Raw genomic sequence first — 24,331 nt, forward strand, 5'->3', positions numbered from 1 at the left:
ATATAAGAAAAATGTGAGGAAAGAACTTTTGTATGGATCAAATCATGTCCTTTGTCTAGTGACACCTTACTCACCAGGAGCACTGCTTATAAAATGGAAGCACAGAATAATTTAGGCTGGAAGGGACTTTTTGGGATCACAGGACTCAGTCCTCTGCTCCGAGCAGTGTCAGCCTCAAAGTTAGACTGCATTTCAAAGTTAGGTGATTTTGCTTGGGGTCATAGCTACATATTTCCACGGGAAGAATCTGGCCCTCAGGTGCATGTGCAACATATGTTGCATTATCTGTCCCTGTGTCACCTTTAGTAACATTTAAACAAACCAGTTCCTTTTCTTTTTCCAGGAATTTCCCAATACTTTGGCATTTCATTTCAGAGAACTGGACCTCAACCAGCCTGCAGCAGTACTGGATGTTGCAATGCAGTTCCAGACTTTCCTCAGGCTCCCTGTGGAGTGACCAGTGCTTCACCTACAGTTGCAGAGCCTCATTTTGAGGGAAACTGCTTTTTTTTTCCCCCAGAAACACAACCCACAAAATATCAAGTAAGTGGTGTTTCCACCGTGATTAAAAGTAGCACATTTTAGTTTCTCTCTGCTAATTTTGGACAACGTGGCTTTTCAGTTTTGGGTTGGTTGGGTTTTTTTTAATCTGAGGACTTTTGTCCTCTTTTTCTGATTAAGCAAATTGTCAGATACCTTCTGTAGACTTCGAATGCACATCCATACTTTGAGTAGCATAAGGAGTTTGCACATGGGATGCAGATATAATTGTACAGCTCATTTCTAGATACCTACTTTCCCCAAACCTTGTTCTACTACTAGGGCAGACTCTGAACTACTACTATTACTAGTAGTACTAGTAGTAATAGTAGTATTTCTGTCATCTTTACACTGTGTGCATGCACCAGTCCCAAATGAGGAATTACTGTTTGTATAACAGGACCGGGATTAGAAATCAGCATTTTAGGAAACAGCAGATTATTCTTGCCATGACACATTTGCAGTCCAAGACAGCCTTAAGCAAAAATGACGTGTCATCAACTGGCAACAAAGAGGTGTCAGGAGGAGAGGGCGAGACATAGAATGTTTTCTAGATTTGATTTCATGGTGGTTTTCTGCTGCTGGATGGACACATCCAGCCAAAATCAGTAAAGTGACCTGGTTCCTCACTTTTCTGAAGTATTTATATCAAAAACTTTGGTTTCTAAACCCCCAAACTACTACTTCAGACTGTTCCAAAATGTTCTAATGGAACAGAAGTATGGTAATGGAAGTAAGTGATGAAACACCTTTTAGTTAACTAGCAAAGGTTCTCATACCCAAGATGTGACTTTATTTTATGTTCAGAGAAGATCTCAGGTTCAAACCCTATTTTAGCCTTCCCCCAAAAAAGTGAAATTCATCAGGCCCTAAATGTGGAGGTTTATGCAACGGTCTTGTTGGATGAGGACCTGGGAGGTGTGTGCCGTTCCTGAGTTTGCCAGCAGTGTTCAGACAGGCTCAACTGAAGCCAGGCTTTCCCCCCACCTCCTAGGTGTGCTGGAAAGTGCAGTCTGAAAATTCCCACACAGAGCAGACAGTACACTAAAATTTAAGACAGAAAAACGATTGACAAGCCCCAGCAGTGAACATGAGATGAGCGCTGTGACCTGAGGAAGAGATGAAATCAGTCTCAGTGGCAGAAGTAAGCAATTAATATGCAGCCAGAATAAACAATCCATCTCAGGGTTCAGCAAAATAAGGAGCTGAAACCCCTTATATTTTGCATTTTTCCCTCCCCACATGTGCTCTCTCTGAAGGAACAGAGAAAATTGAGGTCTCAGGGCTTTTTTTCCATTCTTTAGTCTGACTAAAGGTGACTCCAGCTCAGTGCAGCGAGGGTCATCTCCCTCCCCCAGATCAATATTTTAATATGACTTATCAGAGCAAGAATGAATTGTTTACTTTAAAACCTCAGGATCCCATAAAGGGAGAGGGAAAGGTGTCCACTGGAAGCAGAGGTTGCAGCAGCTGCCCACTGCTGGGAACTCAGAAAAGAAACCAGGACTCCAAAGATTCGAGTACAGACAGTCAGCAAAATGTCCTGCGAGAGAATCCTGGTTCTGCCAAGCCCTAACAACACACCAGAGGACCCTTTGGCTGTTGTCTCTGATGGTAAGTGTCTTCCTGTGCTCAATTCATGTGAGGAAAAGGAAATGCTAAAATATATTAACAAATATAGTGCAGGTGGATTTCCAACACTAAGCACTTCAGCATACCAAAATATCCACACATGCTCGGGGCTCAGCTGTGTAGTATAACAGGATTTAATGTCTTGGACCTAGGGATCTCTACCTGCACTTGGAAAGAGATTAGGCTTTTGTTAGGGCAGTGCAAACCACCCTGAACGTTTACTGTTTTTAAAAAATGGGGTGATGGGGGAGCTGACGGACTTCCTGGTGTGAACAGGAATGCTTCCAAGTCTGGCCATACGGGAAGGACAGGTTCTGCGACCCATCTTGAAAAACCCTCTTGAAAACCCTCTTGTTCTTCACAATGCTCCTCTGCATTGGAACATCCCAATAATGTTCTTCAAACATGTCCAGCAGAAGAGAAGCAAAAAGGGGATTTTTCTCTGATGATTATGCTTTGCTTTCTCCTTGTAACTGTCCCATTGTTTTGGGTTTTTTTCCCTTGCAGTACTAAAAACTAGTGGCCATTTCTCTTTCTTTCATTATCTTTTGACTTGGAAATATTCCTGTTTATTTGCTGGAAGTTTCCACGCAGCTGTGGGACTATAAAGTGCCTGTTTGCAGTGGCATCAGCTGCCTTGCTTTCTCCTTACATGTTCTGCAGTGAAGTCGAGTCCTTCTGCCAGTATTGCTGGGCTTTCCTGCTCTGCACAGGATTGCCAGGCTTTTCCTCATTAATAGGATCTTGCCTGATCATTCCCCTCTGCTGCACAGAGAAAGCTGAGTAAAACGTGTATGAGGAAAGGTAAGGGAAGACACCAACATAGGTGAATTAGAAATCCAGGTACAGCACCTCTGTCCCTGTGGCATTAATTTCTCACTCTCATCAGCTGCAGGATAGGCACACTTACCAAAACCAGCCCCGTGGACCTCAGGGCTACAGCTGCATCCTGCCTGACAGAATGTTCTAGCATGACTGGGTCTTTGCCATCATTAATTCCAAAGACTCAGTACCATGTGATGCTCAGGTTGTGTTGCAGCTCCTCTCCTTCTTTCATGTCTCCTTCATAGCTGGGATTGCACAAAAGCCTGACCTGTGGATCTGCACATCTGCCTGTTTTGTGTGTGTGCTCAAATGCCCAGCTCTGTCCCACTGCAGCACTACAGACTCAAAACACAGTGGAACATGAAAATCCCTTGGGTGTCAGCCATGCACAAGCATTTCTAGGCTTGCTTTTGTGGCAGGGATGGGAATGCTAGATTATTACTGTTGTGATCATCACGCTGGAGAAATGAAACAGCCTGATCTGGTAACCAGACAGTGAAGGTCCATTTCTCTGCTGTTCTGTCCACCAGCCAAGGGCACTCAGAACCCAGCTTCTACTGCCAGCTCGTGGCACTGAGTTATCACAAACTCTCCCCTGAGGTTTGACTAGATGTAAATCAGCAATTAAAATGATCCAGAGCCCTACTAAGTCTGCCCTGACCTATCAACACTGGTTGAACTATATTACAATTGGGAAAGATCCAGATAAGATAAAAAGTTAGATCATGGGGTGAGGATTGGTGAGGAGATCCCTGTTACATTGTGAAGAACAGGCTGGTGGTTCAGGTGTGTCATTACAGGTGGGCAGCAGCTCATCTGGGTGCCTTAGTGTCACCTTTCTGTGGGCACTTCGACGTTTGATGCTGTAGAATTGAGTGGGCTAATTTGTGAGCCCTGTGCTCCGTGCACAAAAAGGGATTGATGAAAAGGCTAAGCCCAGGGAGGAGTTCTCAGAGGATGAGCCTTTTGAGGGCTTTAACTTCCTTAACACTCTGTTGCTAAAGCAGAACCAGATCCAGAAGACTATTGGAGAGTCTGGGTTTACTACACATGGGCAGCAAATTCTCCCCAGTATGTAAAATGGGAATGCCTTTCTGAGTTTAAAAATAAATGAGAGGGTAGTTGAAAAGCACTACAGCAAGACATCCCATTCTCACCTCTTGGCACAAAAAGACAACTGCATCCCCTCACAAGGGGCTTCTAACCAGTCCACAGAGGAGTCTCTTTTGAGACAGAAAGTTCAATTTTCAGTAGCTACAAAAAAAAAAGGTTACTGCTGTTCACCCTAGCCCTGGTTTCTAGCCTCCTCCGTTCCATGTGCTCCTCCTTCTCTGTTTTCTCTGCCTCTCTGCAGCATTCAGATGTGATGATGGCATATAACTGAATTTCCATGGATTACAAATCCCTGTGCAGCATGTTTGTGTGCTCTTAATCCACTCCTTAGTCCACGTGATCTTTTATGGGATGTTTTCTACTCACTGAGTATGCAGAAATGTTATTTGGCTAGCAGGCTAAACACACAGAGAAACACTCTGAAACACCCAGCCTGTGCAGAGATGACCACCACAGCTATGGATCCTAGAGCTTAATTCCCTGATGCACAGGTGCTGATGTGTCCCAGAAGAACAAGCATGGAATAGCACAGGGGCAGTGGGACCAGGAGTACAGACCAACTTGGCTGTCTTGTATGTGGGCTACTCAAAAATGCTGCTAAAAACAAGTATATGAAAATCAAATATAATCTCCAGCATTGTGATTCCTCAGGTCTGACATAGCTATAAAAGTCTGGTGCTGATTCTGGGCTGTCTCCACCAATTAGAGGAAGACACAGGCCCTTGCAGGAATGACTCATCCCTGTCCTCAGGAATTTGTCTCTAGAATAGTACAGTTTACTTTCTCCAGGTGCTGTCCATCTCCCTTGTCTGCAAAGGCACTCAGAGCCACTTAGCTTTTACATTCCCACGGCTAGCTGAGACACAATATTCACCTCAAAGCAATTCAGGATCCTGTGTCCCACCTCCTTGTGAGAATCCCGATGTGCCACATATAAATATGCACAACCCAGTCTTGTCTCTGTTTTGCAGGTCTTTGAAACCCCCTCTGCTGAAGTCTGCAGTGTGCATCCATGACTCCTTCCATGGGCTAAGGACCTGCTCCCAGAGCTGTGGAGTGTGACAATGGTGTTTGTGTCCAGTCTATCAAACGCCATTATCACACTAAATAGTTCCTGGCAGACAAAGCATCACGTCAGGAAGGTTTGGGACCTCTGGCAGTACATCTTCCCACTGTGCTGAGGAATAAACAACCATGGTACATGTACAGCAGGATGACTCTGCTCCTTCTTTTAGAGGCAAAAGCACCAGAATATGTGAGAAATCCATACTCTGACACAAGCGCTTCCAGATCCCCATTGTAAAGCACACCAGACATCTTAAGGAATCATCACTATACTGTCATCACTAGGAAAGTGGATTTCCTTGGCATTAATAGGGCTGCGTTTACCTCTGAGAGGTCAGCTTGTGATTTTCTTTTTCCCATTGAACTGACTAGGACAATAAAACTGATGGCAATTAGGCAGTGGGGTGAAACTCCATCTCTGACTTTGGCACCAAACTACAACATACATTTGGAATATTAATTGGCTGAGATGCTCACAACATTTTTCAAACAGAACACTTCCCAAAATTCTGATAAAAATCTATTGCCTCTAACTTGAAACACCATTTATCCAATGCTTTTAGCTTTGCTCGCGTCCCACCATGCCCAAGCCGCTTGCCTTATGTTCTAAACCTCCTGTTTTGGGAACGGTCACAATTTCCTCACAGAAATTCTTCTGAACACTATTGTAAACAGTAGGCATCATCCATAGGAACTTTCAAAGGCCTAATGAAAGCCAGGTACCAGCAGTGCACTGAGGAGCCTAAATCCCACGGAAGAGTCCAAGATTTAGGCTCACAGGATGTTGTGCTCTAATTTGCAATGGAAGCAGTAACTTTAATATTCATCAGTGTGTTCCAAACTTCACCTTTCCTGACTTCTAGTTCTAAGTAACCCAGCATACACATGGAACGGGAAGCTTCCTATGGCTGTGAGGTGCAGAGTCCTGCTGGAAGAAAGCCTCGAGGAGTACGTGATATTTATCATTTACGGATTAAACTGTTTCCATGTGCAACCAATTTTATTACACAGGGTTTCCCAACCGAACATCTTCAACGAGTTACTTATTTTTCTTCCCTAAACCTTCTTTTCTTCCATGACTTATTGCCATGGAACAGTCATTAGCAATGTGTACTGCAGGAAAAACTACAGTGTTGTATATTAAAACTCAGTTCCAGTCTAGATGTTTTTAAAAGAATTCTCAGCTCTCACCACCTGATCCCAGGTGTCCCTGTCACAACACCAAATGCCTTCTCACTGCATATCTGAAGAACAGGAAAATTGGTCAGTGCCAAGCTTTTAGCTCTGTAAAAACAGAAAAAGGCTGCAGGTCCTTAGTGAAAAGGTGCAAAGGGAGAGTTTTGGGCTGGGCTGACCCACAGCATAAGGTCAGACCCAGTCCGTTGTCTGCAGGGAGCAGAAAAATGAATTGGAAAGATTGATGTAGTGGGCCAGATCCAAACCCTCTGGCACAGACTGGGCACCTGTAACGCCACGAGGTATCAACACTATCCAGTGACACTGCTCTGCCACGGCTGCAAAACAAGCAACCTCAGGATCCCAAAGCCAACACTCTCCTGCTGTCCAAGACTTTTCCATGCCTTTGCAGGAGGAAAACAGAAGTGGGGTGTCTGCAAGGCCCTGTGTATCATGTTTTCACGGCAGTGACTTTTCTCCTTAGCCTTGGGCTGAGAAGGCAAGGAAGGCTCTCTCATCCTTCCCCATGCAGCAGTGCTCTCTGGGGAGCCTGTACAAATGTTTTGATTTGAAAAACATCTACTGTTTCTCCCCCTCAGCAAGCCTTGTGTGTTCCTTGCCTGAGCACAGTATCCATATCACATGAACAGAAAGAGTGGAGATTAGGGCTGGCATTTTGGACTAGCTCTATGATTTGCAATGTCATCACAGCCTATTCTACATCACTGACTCCTACTGAGATGCAGAACGTGAATCCCCCACTGCTGGGGCTCCATTATGGAATGCCTGTGCAGGCTTGCCAGCTTCTGTTTGTGATGTTATTAAAGGAAACCCATTTTAAAAATTCAGTCAAATATCCATGTGGGCACACCGTTCCCAAACTTCCCTGGTGCTCTGTGGCAGGAGAGCATTGCAGATTAATTCTCCCTTTTACTGTGCTCAAAAATAAGAAGCTTTGTACTGAGGCTTTTATTGTAGAGCAACATGACCTTCCCAAGACACACACAAGAATTACATATACTAAAGTTTTCTGAGCGTAAGAAAAAAGAAACGGCACGATGGATCTGCACCCCTGCAGCTCACTGGTAGGTTATCTGAGGTCAAGCTGCAGGAGTTACATTGAAAGCTCCTCCAGTAACAACTGCATACAAACTTCTCCTGCTATGTCACAGAAGGAAAGGATTGGGAATCATACCACCTGTTTTTTCATGGGGTCCTCCCTCCACCTTATACCTCCTTCCAGTGATAACTATTCAAGGCACAGCATTCAAATACATCAGCTGCCTCCTGAAGCTGCTTCCTGCGGAGCCCTGGGGTCATACATGTATGCACAATGACTGGGGAATGGGGATCATGGAGTGGCAATAGTCTGTTCAGCCAAGACCAGGCACAGAATCACACCCTGACACTTGCAGTCTGGCTTTTCCCTTTGGAAATGTGAAGAATAACCAAACTTCCATGACAAAGGTCTATCCTTCTGCAAAGGTTGAAACCACTGCAGATGTTCTGGTTACAAGTTTTCCAATTTTCCAGTTTTAGAGAAAATTCTTCTGCATTCCAGACTCATATTTCAGGCCCAGGCTGACTGTTTTCCATACCCATTGACTTTCTCAGTAAGTGAGGTGGTTATTTAAGCTCTGAAGCTGGACCCAGAGTCCACAGTGACTTCCTGCACTGTCCACTGGATTTCAAACTGTCCCCTTGAGTCCATGGAGGACCAATGGACTCTGATTCACCCACTGCTACCACGAAGACTGCTTGAACACTCAGGTGACATTTCCAAATGGATCCAAGGTTCTACTTCAGAAGGGACTGAGGAGCCCAGTTTCCACCGAGCAAGAAAGTTCTAAGAAACATAGACATCTTTTGGAAAAAAAAGATCAACTTAAGAGTTACGTGTCTAATATTTTGTGGATATGGACATAGACACTGAAATGCCTCAGGCATTTTAGAAAAACATCACCACTGCAGCTCAATGGTTTTTAAAGCACTAAAAACTGTGAAAGAACAGGTAAAATGATCCATTTCTACCATCTGAAAAACTTCACATCAACACTTAGTTCTGCAGTAGTTGGTTTCCTGCACATCAGTTAGCAGAGAACTACTAAAATCTCAAATGCTTTGGAACTACTCCAGAGAACTTCATTCCATGTCACAGCAGGAATTTAAACTGCAGATGTCTGTCTGACCCTGCCTCCTTTGCCCTCAATGGACACACACAGACCCTTTTTGGCACAGTTAATCCAACCTATTTCAAATGTTTGGTTTTCAGCTGACCTGCACTTTGCTCTCAATTCCATTTGGAAGTCCTCCCTTAACGGCGCAGGGAGCCCAGCATGCCCAGCCTGGATGTGATACCAACATTGCAGCTAGGAGGGTTTCTGTCACTGCACTTACTCATCTGAAACTGCTCCCAGGTGCTGAAATCTCCTCTGGATGGAATGGGTTATTGCAGAGGGAGCTGTTTGGCCACATGCAGACCCCAAACCTGTCCTTCAACAGGATCAGTGCACGCACAGCAGTACTATCACATAGGGTTGTAGGCCCAATGAAGGTTGCATGGAAAGCAAGGAATTTTATGGAGAATCATACAAGTTGACCATCTTTAGGCTGATGGCATCATTTTGTGAAGACCATAAAGATGTTGATTTGGGAGCGGATTGGAAGACATGTATGTCCAATCATGAATGGCTTTGTCTTTTAATACAAGGCATGTAAGTGGGAGAAAAAAATTATAAGAGTAGGATTATAGTAGGATTACAATATGCAAAAATCTAGGAAAGAAAACAATTTTTCTATAGCAGCCTGAGCAACAGTACTGTGCAATACTTGTACTTATAAGTGGCATCTTAAATATATTGATGTTTCCATAGCAGCTGAACCCACAGGGCCATGGATGTAGACACAGAGAAGATGTTCTTCTCCAATACCAATCCACAGAAGGGTTGTAAGAAAATCCAGGAGATGGATTAGTCTCAGGCACCAAGAGCACAGGATCAGCTCCTTCCTTTGTTGCTGGCATCAGCATCAGGATGATTCCAAAACAATGTCAAAAGGCAAAAGACTAAAGTTATCACCTCAGGCCACTGGTGCCTGTCACTGCTCCATGTCCTCAAGAGTAGTTTCACAAGATGGAATAGTGAGACTCAGTGCTCTGAAGAAATGAAGTCTCTATGTTCTCTCGCCTTCTTGGGCACCATTTTCTTTACCGTTGATGAGTTTGGCAGATTTTTGCTTTTAGTGGACGTTGCTTTCCTCTGTTTTTGATGAGTGGTTCGGAGAGATTTCAGCCCCAGCATATCACAGTACTCATTGCACTGGTGGAGGGCTCTGAACTGCTCAATGAAGGAAAAGGAGCAGTTGCCTTTAAATCCCTTGTATCTGTAGTAACAAAGAAAAAAAAAGCTAAATGGGAATTAAAGATTCATTTTCTGCACAGGGAGGGAGAGTATGACTGCTGACTCATAAGCAACTTGAAAATATTAAGCCAGTCTCTTCTACCCATGCTGGCTTGAGAAGCACTGACTGTCACAGAAACGCAGACTGGGTCATTGGGACATGAGGGAAACCAGGTAACAAGTGGTGACAGAAGCAGGGAAAGCATTAGAGGCAAAGCTCTGTGGGCTGGGTCCTGGCACTGTCTTTCACAGCATTTAGTTGGGAATAAAATTGTCTGCTGGCTCCCTTTCTAAGTAACACACAAATGAAGTCCATGCTACAGCATTCTCTGTGAACAGTTCTGTTGGCCACCATGAAGAGACAAGGTTGTTGCACAAGGTGTTGTCAGAACCAGAAGCTGTTTCCATCTGTACATCATTTCCATGCTATGCTGCTCCCCTCCCCTGGCTGCCTACAGGATCTCAAGGAGCCAAGCCCCTTGGGGAAGGAAGAAAGGAATGTTCCTGAGGAAGGCAGTTTCATCCAGCCTCCACAGTTCCTAAGCCGCCACTGTACCTCGCACCGTGAGAGGTACAGGGCACGTGTACCTCTCTTCTCCTCACCCTGCCTCTGGTTGCTGACAGTCCGCCCAGGGCCTGCTTTTTAAGCTGCATCAGCTTATTTTAAAAGGTGCACCTGCTCTTCAGAGGAGTAATTTTGGTTAAATTCTCAGGATAGAGAAGGGAGAAGAAAGGACAGGGTGCTCCTCTCCTTTTTTAACCTAATCATTGCCTGTTCTACCCTCTTCTCTTCGTTTGCTGGACATCCAGTGTCCTCAGAGGTGAACTATGAGTTGTCACTACACAGAACCAACCAAACAAGATTTGGTACTGAAATAAACAGAGGATGCTCATTCCCAGCATCCAGAAAACCTCCTTCCTCAGGCAAACTGCAGAGTGCTAAAGAGAATACTGTTGCTCTGGGAAGGTCGGGCTCCTGCTGACAGACAAGCCTTGCTCTGGAGACACCACTCAGCTGGCTCTGAACAGCAGGTGAACCTCAAAGGGATTTTTCTCTCCTCTCCAAGTAAGCTGTGTGTTTGTTTAACCAAAGGACGTTGAAGAGGAGTATCATTGTTACCTCAAGACTATATCCTGGAGTCCAGCAGGATCATCAGCGGTTCTCTTGCTCCCCTGGAGAAATCAGAGACTTCAGACTTTACTGAGCTGCTCGCAAGAGCTCACAGGTATGTGTTGTGTTGGCGGATGCGCCAGACACACACACAGAACAGGAGTTCCACAGGCAAACACACCTGCCCTTAGCAAGAGAATCTCTTCTATCCAGCACCAAATCAAACCAAACCAAACCTAATCTTCCTTAAATCTGAAGGGGAAATGTTGGATTTGTCCTCAGGCCTAAACTCCCCAACGCCCCTTGTTACCATGTGGAGTAAAGCTAAACTTGTCAGTGCCCTGGAACCAGGCAGACTTTCAGATACAGACTTGGCAACCAGCACTCCTGTTAATGACCACAACCATGGGTTACCGTGCTCCTGATTCCTTCCTTTGTGTGCACCATTCCTGGGTAAATCCCTGGGCCCTTGTGCACAGCCCTACTCTGCCCACTGCGTGCACAGAGCCACACACCGCGCTGCGTTATTTTTGTTTCCATTCACCAGAGAAGCTACAGAGTAGCTGATTTAAAGGCTTGTTTGCCTGGCTCTGGTGCGGCGCTGTGGCCACATTAAAAATGCTTCCCAGGCGTTCCTGTTCCTAGGTCGGCTTCGCCCTCTCCTGACAGAACTGCACTGCAGCTCCTGCAGCACACTGCCTTGGGCCACACCACTCTGCTTTGGGCTCCTCTGCTTCTCAGTTCCCTGACAAAACACACAGACCAAGGACAAAAGATCAAAATTCCTTCCTCCACTCATTGCGGACTCTGCTCAGGAGTACAAAAGAGATCCGCTCTGTGTCCTCTCTGCCAGCACAGTTCAAGCCACACCAATCCCACTCTGCATTTCTGGCTCAGTAGGACCATGTGTCCTCCCTTCATGGGACCAGGCTACCTCTCAGCAGCACGGCTGAACACAGCCCAAAGCAGCAAGACCCCGCAACACACAGGAGCCCTGGGCACTTAGTTGTTTTTCCCCACCTATGTTCATAGAATTATAAATCCAACTGCAGACATTAATACAGAGGTCTTCTTTCCATGAAGGAGCATGAAAACAAAATACAGGTCCAGGAAAAATCTGTCATCTTGCAGAAATATCATTAGCTAAATAATAAACAAAATGACACTCAACATTTTCAGAGGTTGCTCATTTAGGGAAAGTATTTTCCTTTCTATATGCCTGAGGTGATCCTTACTACAGCTTGCACTGTACGTTCACTTCCTCACTTCTCCTTCCTCCTCCCCAATGTGTGTTTTTATAGGAGTAATTTCCCACAGTGAGCTGGACAACATCCACTAAAGCATTTTTATAAATCTTCTGATTCCTGAGAACAGTGTTGCCTAAATAAAATATTTATGACTTTGGTTTGTAACAGGATGATGTACATTCACTTCAACCGCTTTTACTTTGGATCCACAGCTGAAAGAGTAAATCAGTCTAACTGAACTGATGCCAGCCTGCAAATGTTCAGGATTTACGCAGAATAGTCTAGAATCACATTTTTATTAATTGTGAGGTTTCTTCTTGAATCCCAGGTATACAGACAAGGTCCAATTTAGAATGAAGGCTGAATATATGATCAGATCTTCTTTCTCCTGCCAGATTCTCAAAGGAGAATTTGAAATTAAAGCACTTACCCCCATCCCCTTTCCCTGTCCAGCAGCCACTGCCTACTCCTATCCACAGCTGTGCTGGCCTGTGGTATAACTAGAAGCCTTAATTAACTTAAAAGAAGTGGACTAAAGTTAGAATATTACAGGCCTACATCTTTACACATATGCTTAAGTCTCCCCAAAAGAGCTGAAGCCTTTGCAACACCACTAGAAAACAGGCTCCAGAAATGCCCTGAACAATCTTTTGTTAAGGCTCAGAATTTCTGTTTTTGAGAGAGAAGGGGAGAGAGACCGTCAAATCCCTTCACAATTGTCCTTGTTTATCAGGGAAGTGGCCAATACACAGAGAAGAGTCTTTACAAAAGCTTGTGTCACAAATACATATCCCAAAGCTTTGGCACTTTTGCTGGCTACAGGAGAGATTCCAGCCTGCCTTTTACCCTGGGCTCCAGCTGATGGGCCATCAGGAGCCTTACCTGCTGTCAGCAGAACCCTTCATGTCACTTGTGAAATGCCCTTTGGACAAGCCCATTTCAAGAGAGGCATGCAGGAAAAGCAAAACTAAATCTACAGGGTCACCCATTCTTTCAGAACAAAATAAATGTGTTTCATTTACAGGTGGGTTTCCATAATTATGAACACGAAGAAGTTTAAAGAGTTAGATGAGGACTGCTTTCTTCTAAAGTTAAAGCAAGAATGAATTTCCAGCACACCCTCCCCCATCCACATTTAACTGTGAAGAGACAGATGAGTAAAGCACAGCCATGCTGCTGAGAAATCACATTCACTCACCCTTTGGCCAGGGTTGCTATGCCAACATCTGTTAACTTCATCCCTACACCTGCAAGGCAGCAAGGAAACACAGAGCTTAGCTTACACTGGAATTTCTAGGACAATCTTCACATATGGAGGCCTTAAGTGTTATTTATTGAGTCACCTTTTACATTTTCATTATTTGTCACATTTTTTTCAAAGCATTTTAAAGCACCCCAGTTAAGAAGAGGATGTTCCCTGTGTCACCAGCAGTTTCTAGAAGTCAGGCTCATGCCACTATTTTACAGCTGTCAGGGTGATCAACAGCACAGCTTGTTTCCTGTGCTAGGATTTTGTTCTTTCTTCTCCCTTTAAATTATTTCAGGGATCTTGTTTAGATGCCTTGTTGCTAACTTTCCTGCCTTCACTTGTAAAAGAATACAGAATGTTTCCTAAGATTCCAGCTTTTTCTGTTTTTCTTCAAGAAAGGTCTGTCTTCCCCTGTCCCAAATACGTTGCAGGACTGAGGAGGAGTCATACCCATGAGAGCTGAGGCAGCACTTAGCAAACATGGGGGTGTTTCTTGACTATTCTTCTTTTTAAAGGAATATATTTCTTCAAAACTAGCCAGGACCCAAATGTGGAGCATTCCACTGCTGAGTGATTGTTGGTGAGTATTTAAATACAAGAAAAAGGGGAGGACTAGGGTGTCACTGTCACCCGAAGTCTTTCACTCAGCAGCCATTTCATTAATCTCCGGGTGGTGAGACAAAAGCCAGATTTGGCTCATACTGATTCACTAAGGTACACATGAAAGAACAACTCTTCCATTAAGAGTGTAAGATTTGGTTTTCTTTTCCAAACTGTCCTCTTACAAGAACATAAGCTAGATAAAAATTGCCCCTACTCAGACAACTCACCTTGCAGGTCAGTGACAAGCAAGTTCCCATTGGTCTTCTCATATACCCAGTGCTGAAAGGTGCAACACTTCTGGCCAGCCTCTGAGTCTCTTCTCAGGAAATTCACTTCCTTGCCATCCTTGACAGAGTATTTCACAAACTCCCCAACCAGCTCCTCCTCCACTGTGGCATAGGGGATGTTATTAGTGGGGCGATGAATAAGAAAAATCGGAATGATTCTGAAATCAATGGACAGAAGCTAATAAAATCCTGAGACCTCTTTCAGTGAGGGAGTAAGAAACAGACAAAAGTGGCCAGTGACCTCAGGGAGAGAATGAACAGCTGCCAACTCTAAACCAAGATGGAAGAGCTGTAACACTGTTCCCAGGTTTCCTCTTTAGTCCTAGCAATCAGTGGGCTGCCATGGCACAGGACAGTATATATAAGCATATACATATATAAAATATATATTTATACTCACTCTGGTACTTCTCCAAAGCCTTCCAAGGGTTCAGCTTCAGCTGCATATAACTTTGCATACTCTCTTGCAGTATTTTGGACATAGCATTCCTGTATTACAACAGACATGCCTATGGGAATATTGCTCAAAACGTTCAACAGATCATCTGTTTGAATATGAGGACAGCTTTTGCCCACAACTCTGGCTTACAAAGGCCAGGGGCAGCTCACCTGCAGTGCCAGACTGTAGTTCTTCTGTAGCAGCTCGTCCCTGCTCTTGGTGCCATAGGTGAGGGCGTTGTGCACCTTGAGCACGCAGGGGTGGCCGGGGGTGAAGGCGGGTGCCAGGCCCTGCAGGACACGGCTGCGGAAGGCTCTGCGGTGCATCCCCTCACCAAAGTGCATCCCCTCTGTCATTATTGCTCCATGCAGTGTCCCACCAAAGTAGCTGGAGCTGAGGGGATCTTCTCTGAACATCAACTGCATGAATTCGATTTCTTCCACACCTAAAACACAACAGGAATCTCTGCAGGCACAGGGAGGGGTGGGCATGGGAGAGTAGATGCATTTCTCCAGAGAGGAGGTAAAAATGCTCAGTGGAAGCACTTGTGTTACTGAGGGCTGGGACCCTGCTCCAGAGAGGCAGCTGCTTGCCTGTATGATCTAAAACCAGCATGAAGAAAGGTGGCAGATCAGGATCATAAGGAGAGAAGACAGAGTGTAGCAAACAAGTCTGTTACAGATGAAATCAAGGAATATCCTGGATTTCACCCCTTTAAATGATGACTGTAATCCAAATGGAAAAAAATTTGTAAGGGGATGTGGCATTTAAGTAAAACCTTATAAAATGAAGGCCTTGTTGCCTTTGTAAAATTATGGCTCAGGCCTGTTACTTCGGCTAGAGAAGGACTGTGAGAAAAGTCCATGAGAAGAGAAAACAATTAGTTTTTACTCATGAGAATGTAGTGTCAACAGAAGCATGAAAGTTAAACTATAGAAGGAGAAAAACAGCAACATATCCACACCTGTTATTTTTCTGATTGCTTGAATGCTTATGCTACAGATAGCCAATGGTAGCATGTTGTAGTTAGCAATAGCCAACGAGTCTACTGTGGTAGTTTAGCAGCCAGTGAATATGTAACACGCATGATAACATACAAAAGGTGTATGAAAGAGGCTGTTTTGTTTAATAAATGGCTTTTTGGCCCTTGAAAGAGGCGCTGTCTGTGTGTGTTGTGACCGCTCCAACAGAGACAAGGGGAGAAAAAGTTAAGCACTGAGAGAAACTAAAAAATTCTAACTGCACTTCAAGTGTCTCTAATCATAACATTTGAAGGACCATCAGTGAAGAAGATAAACAGAACAGAGCTACACAACAAGGAAGTCTTTCCAGCTGCCCCTGCATTTACCTCTGGTTTACGCTCTGTCCACTACCCCCCTCTCTGAAGCACAGAGGAAACATTGCATGGATAAGGCCAGAATTAGAAGACTCCTTAATTCCACCTAAAATTCTCTGATTAAAAGTTATACAGTGCTGTTACATGAAAAGTCCTGTCTTTATTTCACAAGGAAATAAATGCTTAATTTTAATTCTTCAAGGAAAAGAAAGAAAAGTCACCATGCCAACTGAAAGCCTGGATCTCTGTAGGCTGTTCAGGAATGACAACCCCACTGGCAAGGCACTATCTTTAGCTGCAGCACAGGACACATGCCAGGTGTCACTGAACACCAGTTAACACATAGGGAAAGCATTCCAAAGCTTCATGCTTGCCTTTCTCCTGGAGTACAGTTACACAGCAGGTGACCTGCAAGGACCATGTGTTTGTGCCAAAGAGCTGCCAGTGCTCTGTGTGTGTGTGTGTGTCTCTGTATGATGCCATGCAATGCTACCTCACTTTATATTTACCTTCATAACTCTGAAAACTTGAAAGACGTTCCAATACTACAAGAAAACAAAGAAATGAATTTTGTAGTAAAAAATTCTAAATGGAAACTGTCATTGTCATTATTATTAATCAAAACTGTAAACTGAGGCTTACCTGCAGCAGTCAGATGAAACTCAGCAGTCACCTTTCCATACATGTTATTCAAGCAGCAATAATACATTCCCTGGTCTTGGTAACTGGCTTCAGCTATTGCCAGAGAGACAGGAGAGTCATCCTGGGCACTGGAACAGAGCATTTTGTGCTATCATGTATTTCACTTGTTATCACTGGAAAAACTGATAAATTTGATCTCTCTGCACTGTTTATTTGTTAAAACACAGCACAATTATTCAGCAGATAATGATATGTATTGATACTACAATGGATAGAGCGATACAACAATCAAAAGCAGAAGAGTTAAAACAAGAATAATCAGAATGGAAATTTTAACCAATTCATGCAACTTTTTCTTTCCACTTAACACAACAACTAAGAAGAATCCTTCCTACAAAGTTTTTCATCTTCTCAGAAGTGTGCATTCTGATGGAAATATATTTTCTTCTTTTTTTCCCTTTGGGTAATGTTAACTTTGTATTTTTGAAACATTCCAAATGGTTTTTAAGATCAGAATGTCAGTATTGCTACAAGGAAAATAACTCATTTCATTAAAATGGAAAAACTGGATGCTGTTAATGACCTTAAGAAGCTTTTATTTCCACCCTTCTCTAGGTTAAATGAGGTTCAAACTTCTTTTGATATTTGTTTAAAATCTGGATGACACTGGCTGTGAACAGGCTGAGAGGTGATGGAACACAAACTATGACCAATATCAATGCACTGTGAGAAGATTCGCTTCCTGTGAATAGCAAAGTTACCCCGAAACTCCCAGTTCCTCAGAAACACTCCCTTACCTTCTCTGCAGCTGAGCCAGTACCTTGGAATCTTTAGTCCATGTAATGGTGGAGTCACCATGAATGTCACCAAACTGACAGCACAGCTCAATATTGCCAGAGCAGTCGGGGAACAACTCTGCTTGGATCTTCTTCAGCAGCCTGGGGGCTTGAAACAGAAGAGCCACAGTTTAGGATTTGAAGACAATTATATTGTTTTGGCATTTTAGCATTTCATGTTAAGAATATGAACACTGAAATCCCTGGTAAGTAATTATGAGTTCTTGTGTTTCAATACTCATAACTAGTAGAATTTTTTAGCTGATCACAGCCTTTGAGAGAAAGTCCCAAAAGATCCTGCCAGCCTGGATCTCTGCTAACACTTTTCACTGCCTCACAAAACACTCCAGTGTCTTTGCACGTGGGCATGGTGTGAGCAGGGAGCTTGGAAAGAAAGGGAATCGACATATACTTAGAGAAAGGTTTTGGGATCACAACACAGCCCCGCCTCAAGTGACACATCCCTGCTCAATGTAAGAGATGTAAAATGCAAAATGTTTTATTTCCTATGTCTTAATTCTGAGCTGCTGCACTCTGAATGAGATGGCATGGCACATGTCCCTCGAAGATCCCATTCCTGCAGTAATACTCCAGTAACACCCACTTGAAGGGTCAGGCACCTGCAGTTCAGTGCTATGGTTTCCCCCATTCCCAGTTCCAGGCCCCATCCAGACCAGGTTTCCCCACTGGACTGGCAGTCCCTGAGTCCTGGGCCATGTGAACCTTGCTGTATCAGGGCTAAAGTGACACAGACAGGACGTGACAGCTCTAGAAATAGAACCAATGGCTCCAGGTTCCTGCCCTGGCCACAGTCTTCCCTCCTGCAGCTGAAACAATGCAAAAGGACACTGAGTAGATACCACAGCAACCAAACCAGCCTTCCCATAATGCTGGGGAAAGGGCCACAACAATGGTCTAGAGCACAGACATACTTCAGTCAAGACTGAAGCAGAGCAGAAACAGCTGAAGAAAATTCAGTGTAATATGATGGAGCCTGAATGTTTAAAACATTTTTCAAGCATAGCCCCAAGTAATGGAAACAGGTCAGGCATTGCACAGTCACTGCAGTTCGCTTGCTGTGCTTTGAAGGAATGTGTCTCTCCTCCCACACATTTGGTTCCCTGGCAAAGGACACATCTTTGAACAGGGAAAAGTCTGGGTTTTTTCAAAATGTGATTAGAAAAGTAGAAGTCTCATGAGACTGCACTGTAATTAGAGTGTGTGAAAAGCTTCACAGTTGTGTAGCTTACCTTTAGTCACCGTTCAGTCTTGCTCTGACCTATTAAATCATTTTATGATGTGAACATGAAATGTCATGTCCAAAGGTAAAAATAAGACCTTGGTCTTTGCAAACTACCCGTAGAAACAACAAATCCCTCATGCACCCAGCTGTCGCAATCCTGCTACAGTGTTACCAACCTTCTAGAGACTCTGACAGCAACCCAGATCTCCTTTCAATTAGATGTTTCCTCTATCAGTTTAATATCGCTCATTTCATCTGTGTCATTTTTGCAGCAGGGCAAAGCAATGCAGAACCAGTCAGAAGACAGCACACAGGACCTCAAAACACTGCTTATCAGTGGTACCCTACTGCTAGCAATAATACTTTGCTAGTAATAAATCCTTTAGTAACCAAGAGGGGACAATTGCAGTTGGAAGCTGCAAGGTAGGAGCGTAACTGGGAACACAGTCCTGTGGGATACCAGAACAAGTACTGGGCTTGCAGCTGCTACGTGGTGTGTAGTTACATGGTAGCATTATGCTGTTCATCCCTGAAAAGTTACTCCAAAAGGCAAATGAGGCAGTTAACTATTTCAAACAGGTTACAAAATCCATGAATTGAATATACTTGCCAGCTGGGAAAAGGGTTCATCTCTGTGGCATGGGAACAGCACTCATTACTAAATGCACAAATCTGGAAATAAAGCTCCATGAGGGTAGGACACCTTTAGCTGACTGAGTCAGTCTGAAAGAGGCTTGCAGTGCCTTTCAAGAATCTGAATTTTGTACTGTAGCCAGAATGATGGGAAAGGACAGAAAAGAAAATCAGTTTTCTCTTACCTTTGCTATCCTTTTTCAAAATGAGTTTCCTTTGCTCTTTTCTATCCTCTTTATGAATCACGCCTGCCTCGCTCTTCACAGACTTTTTAACGCAGCTGGGACCCTTGCTCACACTTCCCCTCTCCTCCAGCCTGGGTTTCTTGGACAGACTTGCTGGTGGTAACTTCTTCTTAGCTCCAGCAGCTAAATGCCCGCTCTTTGTTGTGTCCTCTTTACATTTGATGGGCTCAGGCTCTGCAGCAGTCAGTGGTGTCTGGCAGGATTTTGACCCTTCCTGATTTCTTTGACTTTCCGTGTTGACTGGAAATGGATCAAGTGTGGTCCATGCCAAAGAGAATGACTGAGTTCTTCTGTGGGGTGGTTGCTCTTGAAAACACTGGTTGTTCCCTGAATCAACTGGTGGCAAATTAACTAAACCACTTACTACACTCTCTGATGTCCTGACTTCCTCCTTTTTATCATACTCAGTGGACTTAATTGAATTCTCAGCCTCAGTTATCTTGCTGGAACGGATCAGGTCAGGACAGGACTGCTTTGTGCTAATATTCATAATCTGTTTCAGAGCCTGGGAGCCAGTCAAAGTGTGCAAAGGAGCCTTTGTTTCAGCTTCTTCTGGGTTACATTCAGTAGCTCTTGGAATCTCATGTTCATTTTCACACAAGGCTGTTTCCCCTTTGGTTTCTCCAGGCACCCGCTGGAACAGACCCTGCCATGACTTGCAGAAAGTTTCCAGTGTAGTTAAATTTCCGTTTACTTTGACTCCAGTTTGTACGGATCCAGTTTTTCCGTCACTTCTTGTGCCAGGACGTGCCACTGTAGATTCACTGGGAAGGCCCTCTGAGTGGCTTACAGGTGTGAGGAAGGGCAGGGTTTTGTTTCCAAGCAGATGTTGGGAATGTAGCTGATCCCTGGAACCTCTGTGCTCCCCACATGCTGTGCTCTGGTGCTCACTTTGAGCCTCCCTGGGCAGCGGGGCACTGGCTGATGTTACACTTCCAGCTGCACAGATGCGATTCTTTGAAGAATCTATTTTTAACTCTTCATCAGACTTGAAGGTGCTGTCAACAAAAAATAAATGTTGTTCTGTTGTATTACAAGGGGAAGCTGCAGTCTGACTCTCTGAAACCTGACTAACTCCTGAGTCACGGGAAGTTTCAGCCCTGTGTTCCTCAGGTATGCAAATCTCTCTCTGTTCTCCTGGTTTACATGGTTCACAGCTGGGCACTTCCAGATAAAAATCTCTTAAAAATGGCTCCCCAGAAGGGGGAGTGACTGCCCCTTCTTGTTTTGCTATTTCTGTCAGTTGGTCTGTATTTTGGGGTAGATTCTTATGTGTTATGGTTTCAGGAATCTTAATTAAAGTAGGCAATTGCATTATGTAACTGTATTTCTGTGCATTAGAAACAACTTGAAAATCCTGACAGCCATTATCTTTTGAAAGATGGTAGCTGTCATTTGGTGCATTCAAGTCTGAGTGATTTCCTTTTTCTTGTAAATTCACTTCATAACTTTTATGTATGGTGTTAACAGAAGAGTGTTCTGCATATGTAAACTGACTGTTACTTTCACTGGGGAAAATGTCTTTCTCTTCAGGCAAATAAGCCAGTTCTCCTCTCACTGGATAACAGTCCTTAAAATGACAGCCTTCTCCAGGTACAGACTCATTTATCACGGATACGTTGTGTTTAGTGTGAAGTAATTGTCCAACTGTCCCACGTGAGAGATCTGATATGTCAGCTGGGTTTGCTTTGGAACATGGTAAATTACCACTCTGAGCATTTTGTAACCCTTGAGGAGAATCTGCTTCACATGTTTGGGCAGCATTATTAACAGCAAGCTTCCCTTCCCAAGCCACCGTGGATCCATTCCTGTCCGTGGCCATTGGATTTGGCTCCAAGCACTCCTGGGTATTTAAGAGGACACTGTTTGCTGAAACACAAATGGATGGCATTTCCCTCTCATTCCCAGTGCCAGAATCTAGACACACACCATCTGTTCCTACCACTTGTGCAAGACAAATGTTTCTTACGGATGCACTCTCACATGCTTCAAGTCTCTGCAGGAGGATATCAGAAACATTGCAGTCAGCTCTCTCAGTTCTGGGGTTATGAGCTGGTTCTGTGATGGGTGCCTGCTCTTCTATCAAATCCATTGGCAAAGGAGGATTGGAACAGGTCTCCTGCACAAAGTTCAGTTCTGTGACTTCGACATCTGTCAGCCTTGTACTTAAACTTGTGATGCCTCTGTTTTCAAATGGGATTTGATAGTCTGAGTCATCTTCATGAAGAAGTTTCCACAGCTTGTCATGCACTGCAGATATATCAGCATCTCCTTTGCACTCAGGTTCTCCAGATTCCAGGACTGATTTGGAATTAGCTTCAGACACAGCCTCATCAGCTGATAGGCTGCAGAGAATATCTGGGTTACTGCTATCAAGTATGTCAAGCCCAGACCTTTGCTCTCCCTCCCCTGGCTCATCACACAGCTTTGCAGAAGAGAGAACAGCACACAAGCATTCCTGTTTATCAGGAACAGAGTCCATATCCCACAGAGGAGAAGGGGAAATGCCATTCTTTGATTTTTTGCCATTACTAACAATTTCTCGTCTAGAGAAGTCCTGTCGGTGACAACCTTCTTTCTTTTCACAAGGAGCACAGTGAAGAGAAGTCTGTAAATCTGCATTCTTTACTTGCAGTGTGTTTTCAGCAGAGAGCTGGCTGGTTCCCACACTCTCACAAGCCCTGAAGACGCCTTCTTTTTCTGTTCTGGGCTGCATACAGAGGTTCTCACAATCCTGGGTAAGATTAGCACCTTGACTCTTCAAAGAAGAAAAATAGAGCAATGTAATTAAAAATTAGAACTACAGCTTAACACAGGCCTGAAGGTTTGGAATGTTGAGGTTTTTTGGTGGTTTTTTTACTTTTTAAAAAGATTTTTGTCGATAGTCAAGTTTCTGACTTGTAACTATCAACGTAATGGATTGAAATCAACCTCCTGGGTCTGAGTCTGAAAGTGTTGTTTCTTAGAGAAGGATTTATATCGAAGCTGATTAATTTTACCTCATAGATTCTCATTGTTTTTTAAGTAGAAATAGTTTAGCAAGGTAATTCTCCTCTGTAAATAAAGTCTCCATGTTACATTTATATCCCTCTGTTTGCACAAATGGAGTGTAACAAACCATCCCTAGAATACAGACAAAAAGTACGTCATTGCCTCTGGGTCTCAGCTCTCTCAAATCTGCCACATTTGGGACTGCTTTTACTTTATGCTGCTGTCCAGCAGTACTTAGTGGGTCTTTCCACTTCCCTGTTTCATGCAGTGCCACTCAAATTCCCCTTTCCTAAAATAACACCCTGCCTTAAATGGCACATCTGCCTTGGAGTAGTTGAAATACCTCAATACCTGTAGCTATTTCAACTGCTTTAGGCAGGTGAAACAAAAGACCTGAGCTTTATCCTGCCGACTGACAGGCACATCCTGCCAGCACCCTGCTTTTCCTGCTCAGAAAGAGCAGGAAAAGAGGAAGAACTATAATATTTCGAGGGATGAAAAGTGAGTTCTCTGCCAAAAACATAGAGCAACAGGCTAACCACGCACAGCTGTCAGGAGTCCATGCTCCAAAGCGGTACAGATTTTCTACGGGATTTTTTTCTTGGTGTGTCTCCCAGGTAAGACTGGAGCCAACTTAAGACATGGACAACAAAATGGGATGTTATCTGCCATTCCTATGGTAGATCCTACTGAACGAGTAGGGCTGGCATCATGACTTCGTTACTCCAACCAGGACTCCCCTGCTTGCTCTGACACAGAACTACAGCCCCTCTGGCATGGCTCAGGCCCAGACCATTCCCTAGCAATGCCAAGCTCTCATCTCAGCCAGATGCCCAACTACCCAGAACTTCTGTGTCAGTTCTGCTTCTCTCCTTTTCGGATAACAAAATTTAAAATGATCTAAAAGTGACATAAATTTGTCTTGGGAAGGTCAAACCAAGGATCTCTCAAATTTTATGTGAACAGGCTGTTCTAACATGAACAAAACCAGAATAATGGCTCTGTAACCCAGGAGTGACAGCAGCACCTTGTGCCAAGGGTGCTGAACATTGACCACTGACAGGGACCCAAGGTTGCTGACCATTGGCTGGGACAGGGTGCTGTCCAAACACTGACCACTGACAGGGACAGGGTGCTGAACACTGACCACTTAACATTGACAGGGACAGGGTGCTAGCTGACTGCTAACAGAGACCAGCTCTTCAATGAAACCCAGCAAAGCCTCCTGGCTCTCTGTACGCTATGTAATATTACACAGCTGGCACAGTTGGCGTCTTGGACCTATTATTATGAAGCTGCTTTGAATCACCAGGTAAATAAAGAATTTTACCTGTGGCTAGGCCATGAGGTCATGAGAGGAGTGAGGAGCCTCCCACCTTGACTGTCTACCGGAAGGAGAAGTCACACAGCACAGCAGGTGCTGCACAAGACGCACCGCAAAGGTTGTTCCAGTTCGAGCACTTGGCGCTAAGGGGAAGTGTAAATCCTTGGGTCATTGGTGTTGTGATCCCGTGACTGCTCTGTACCCCTCAGCACACCTGATTCCCACGAGGACAGGGAAAATACAACACCTTTCCAAAGCAGACAGCTGTGGGGTTTGCTGTGGGCCCCTCCCCTTGCTCCCGCAGAGCTGTCTCACGCTGTGCTCCAGCAAACACCCCAGGGCACTTTAACAGAAACCCATGTGCAGCAATAGATTCTTTCTTGCCTCTCTTAGATT

General features: G+C 44.2%; 1 protein-coding gene across 3 annotated transcripts in view; it reads right to left on the minus strand.

The window, feature by feature from the left end:
* Positions 1-594: 594 nt before the first annotated feature.
* Positions 595-24,331, minus strand: part of LOC309585196 (alpha-protein kinase 2-like) — a 34,322-nt gene continuing 10,585 nt past the window's right edge. For 2 of the 3 annotated variants that reach the window (XM_082301734.1, XM_082301735.1), the window contains 9 exons: positions 19,561-22,378; positions 17,461-17,608; positions 16,664-16,791; positions 16,531-16,566; positions 14,856-15,130; positions 14,647-14,735; positions 14,187-14,404; positions 13,306-13,354; positions 595-9,732 (listed from right to left, as the gene is read on the minus strand). In XM_082301734.1, the coding sequence (XP_082157860.1) occupies positions 9,498-9,732; positions 13,306-13,354; positions 14,187-14,404; positions 14,647-14,735; positions 14,856-15,130; positions 16,531-16,566; positions 16,664-16,791; positions 17,461-17,608; positions 19,561-22,378 (3,996 nt within the window). In that variant the 3' untranslated portion in view covers positions 595-9,497. The remainder of the gene's footprint in view (positions 9,733-13,305; positions 13,355-14,186; positions 14,405-14,646; positions 14,736-14,855; positions 15,131-16,530; positions 16,567-16,663; positions 16,792-17,460; positions 17,609-19,560; positions 22,379-24,331) is intronic. The other variant, XR_014227282.1, reaches the window with a different exon arrangement.

This window comes from Coloeus monedula (genome assembly GCF_965178545.1).
Source record: "Coloeus monedula genome assembly, chromosome: Z".
Classification (NCBI taxonomy): Eukaryota; Metazoa; Chordata; class Aves; order Passeriformes; family Corvidae; genus Coloeus; species Coloeus monedula.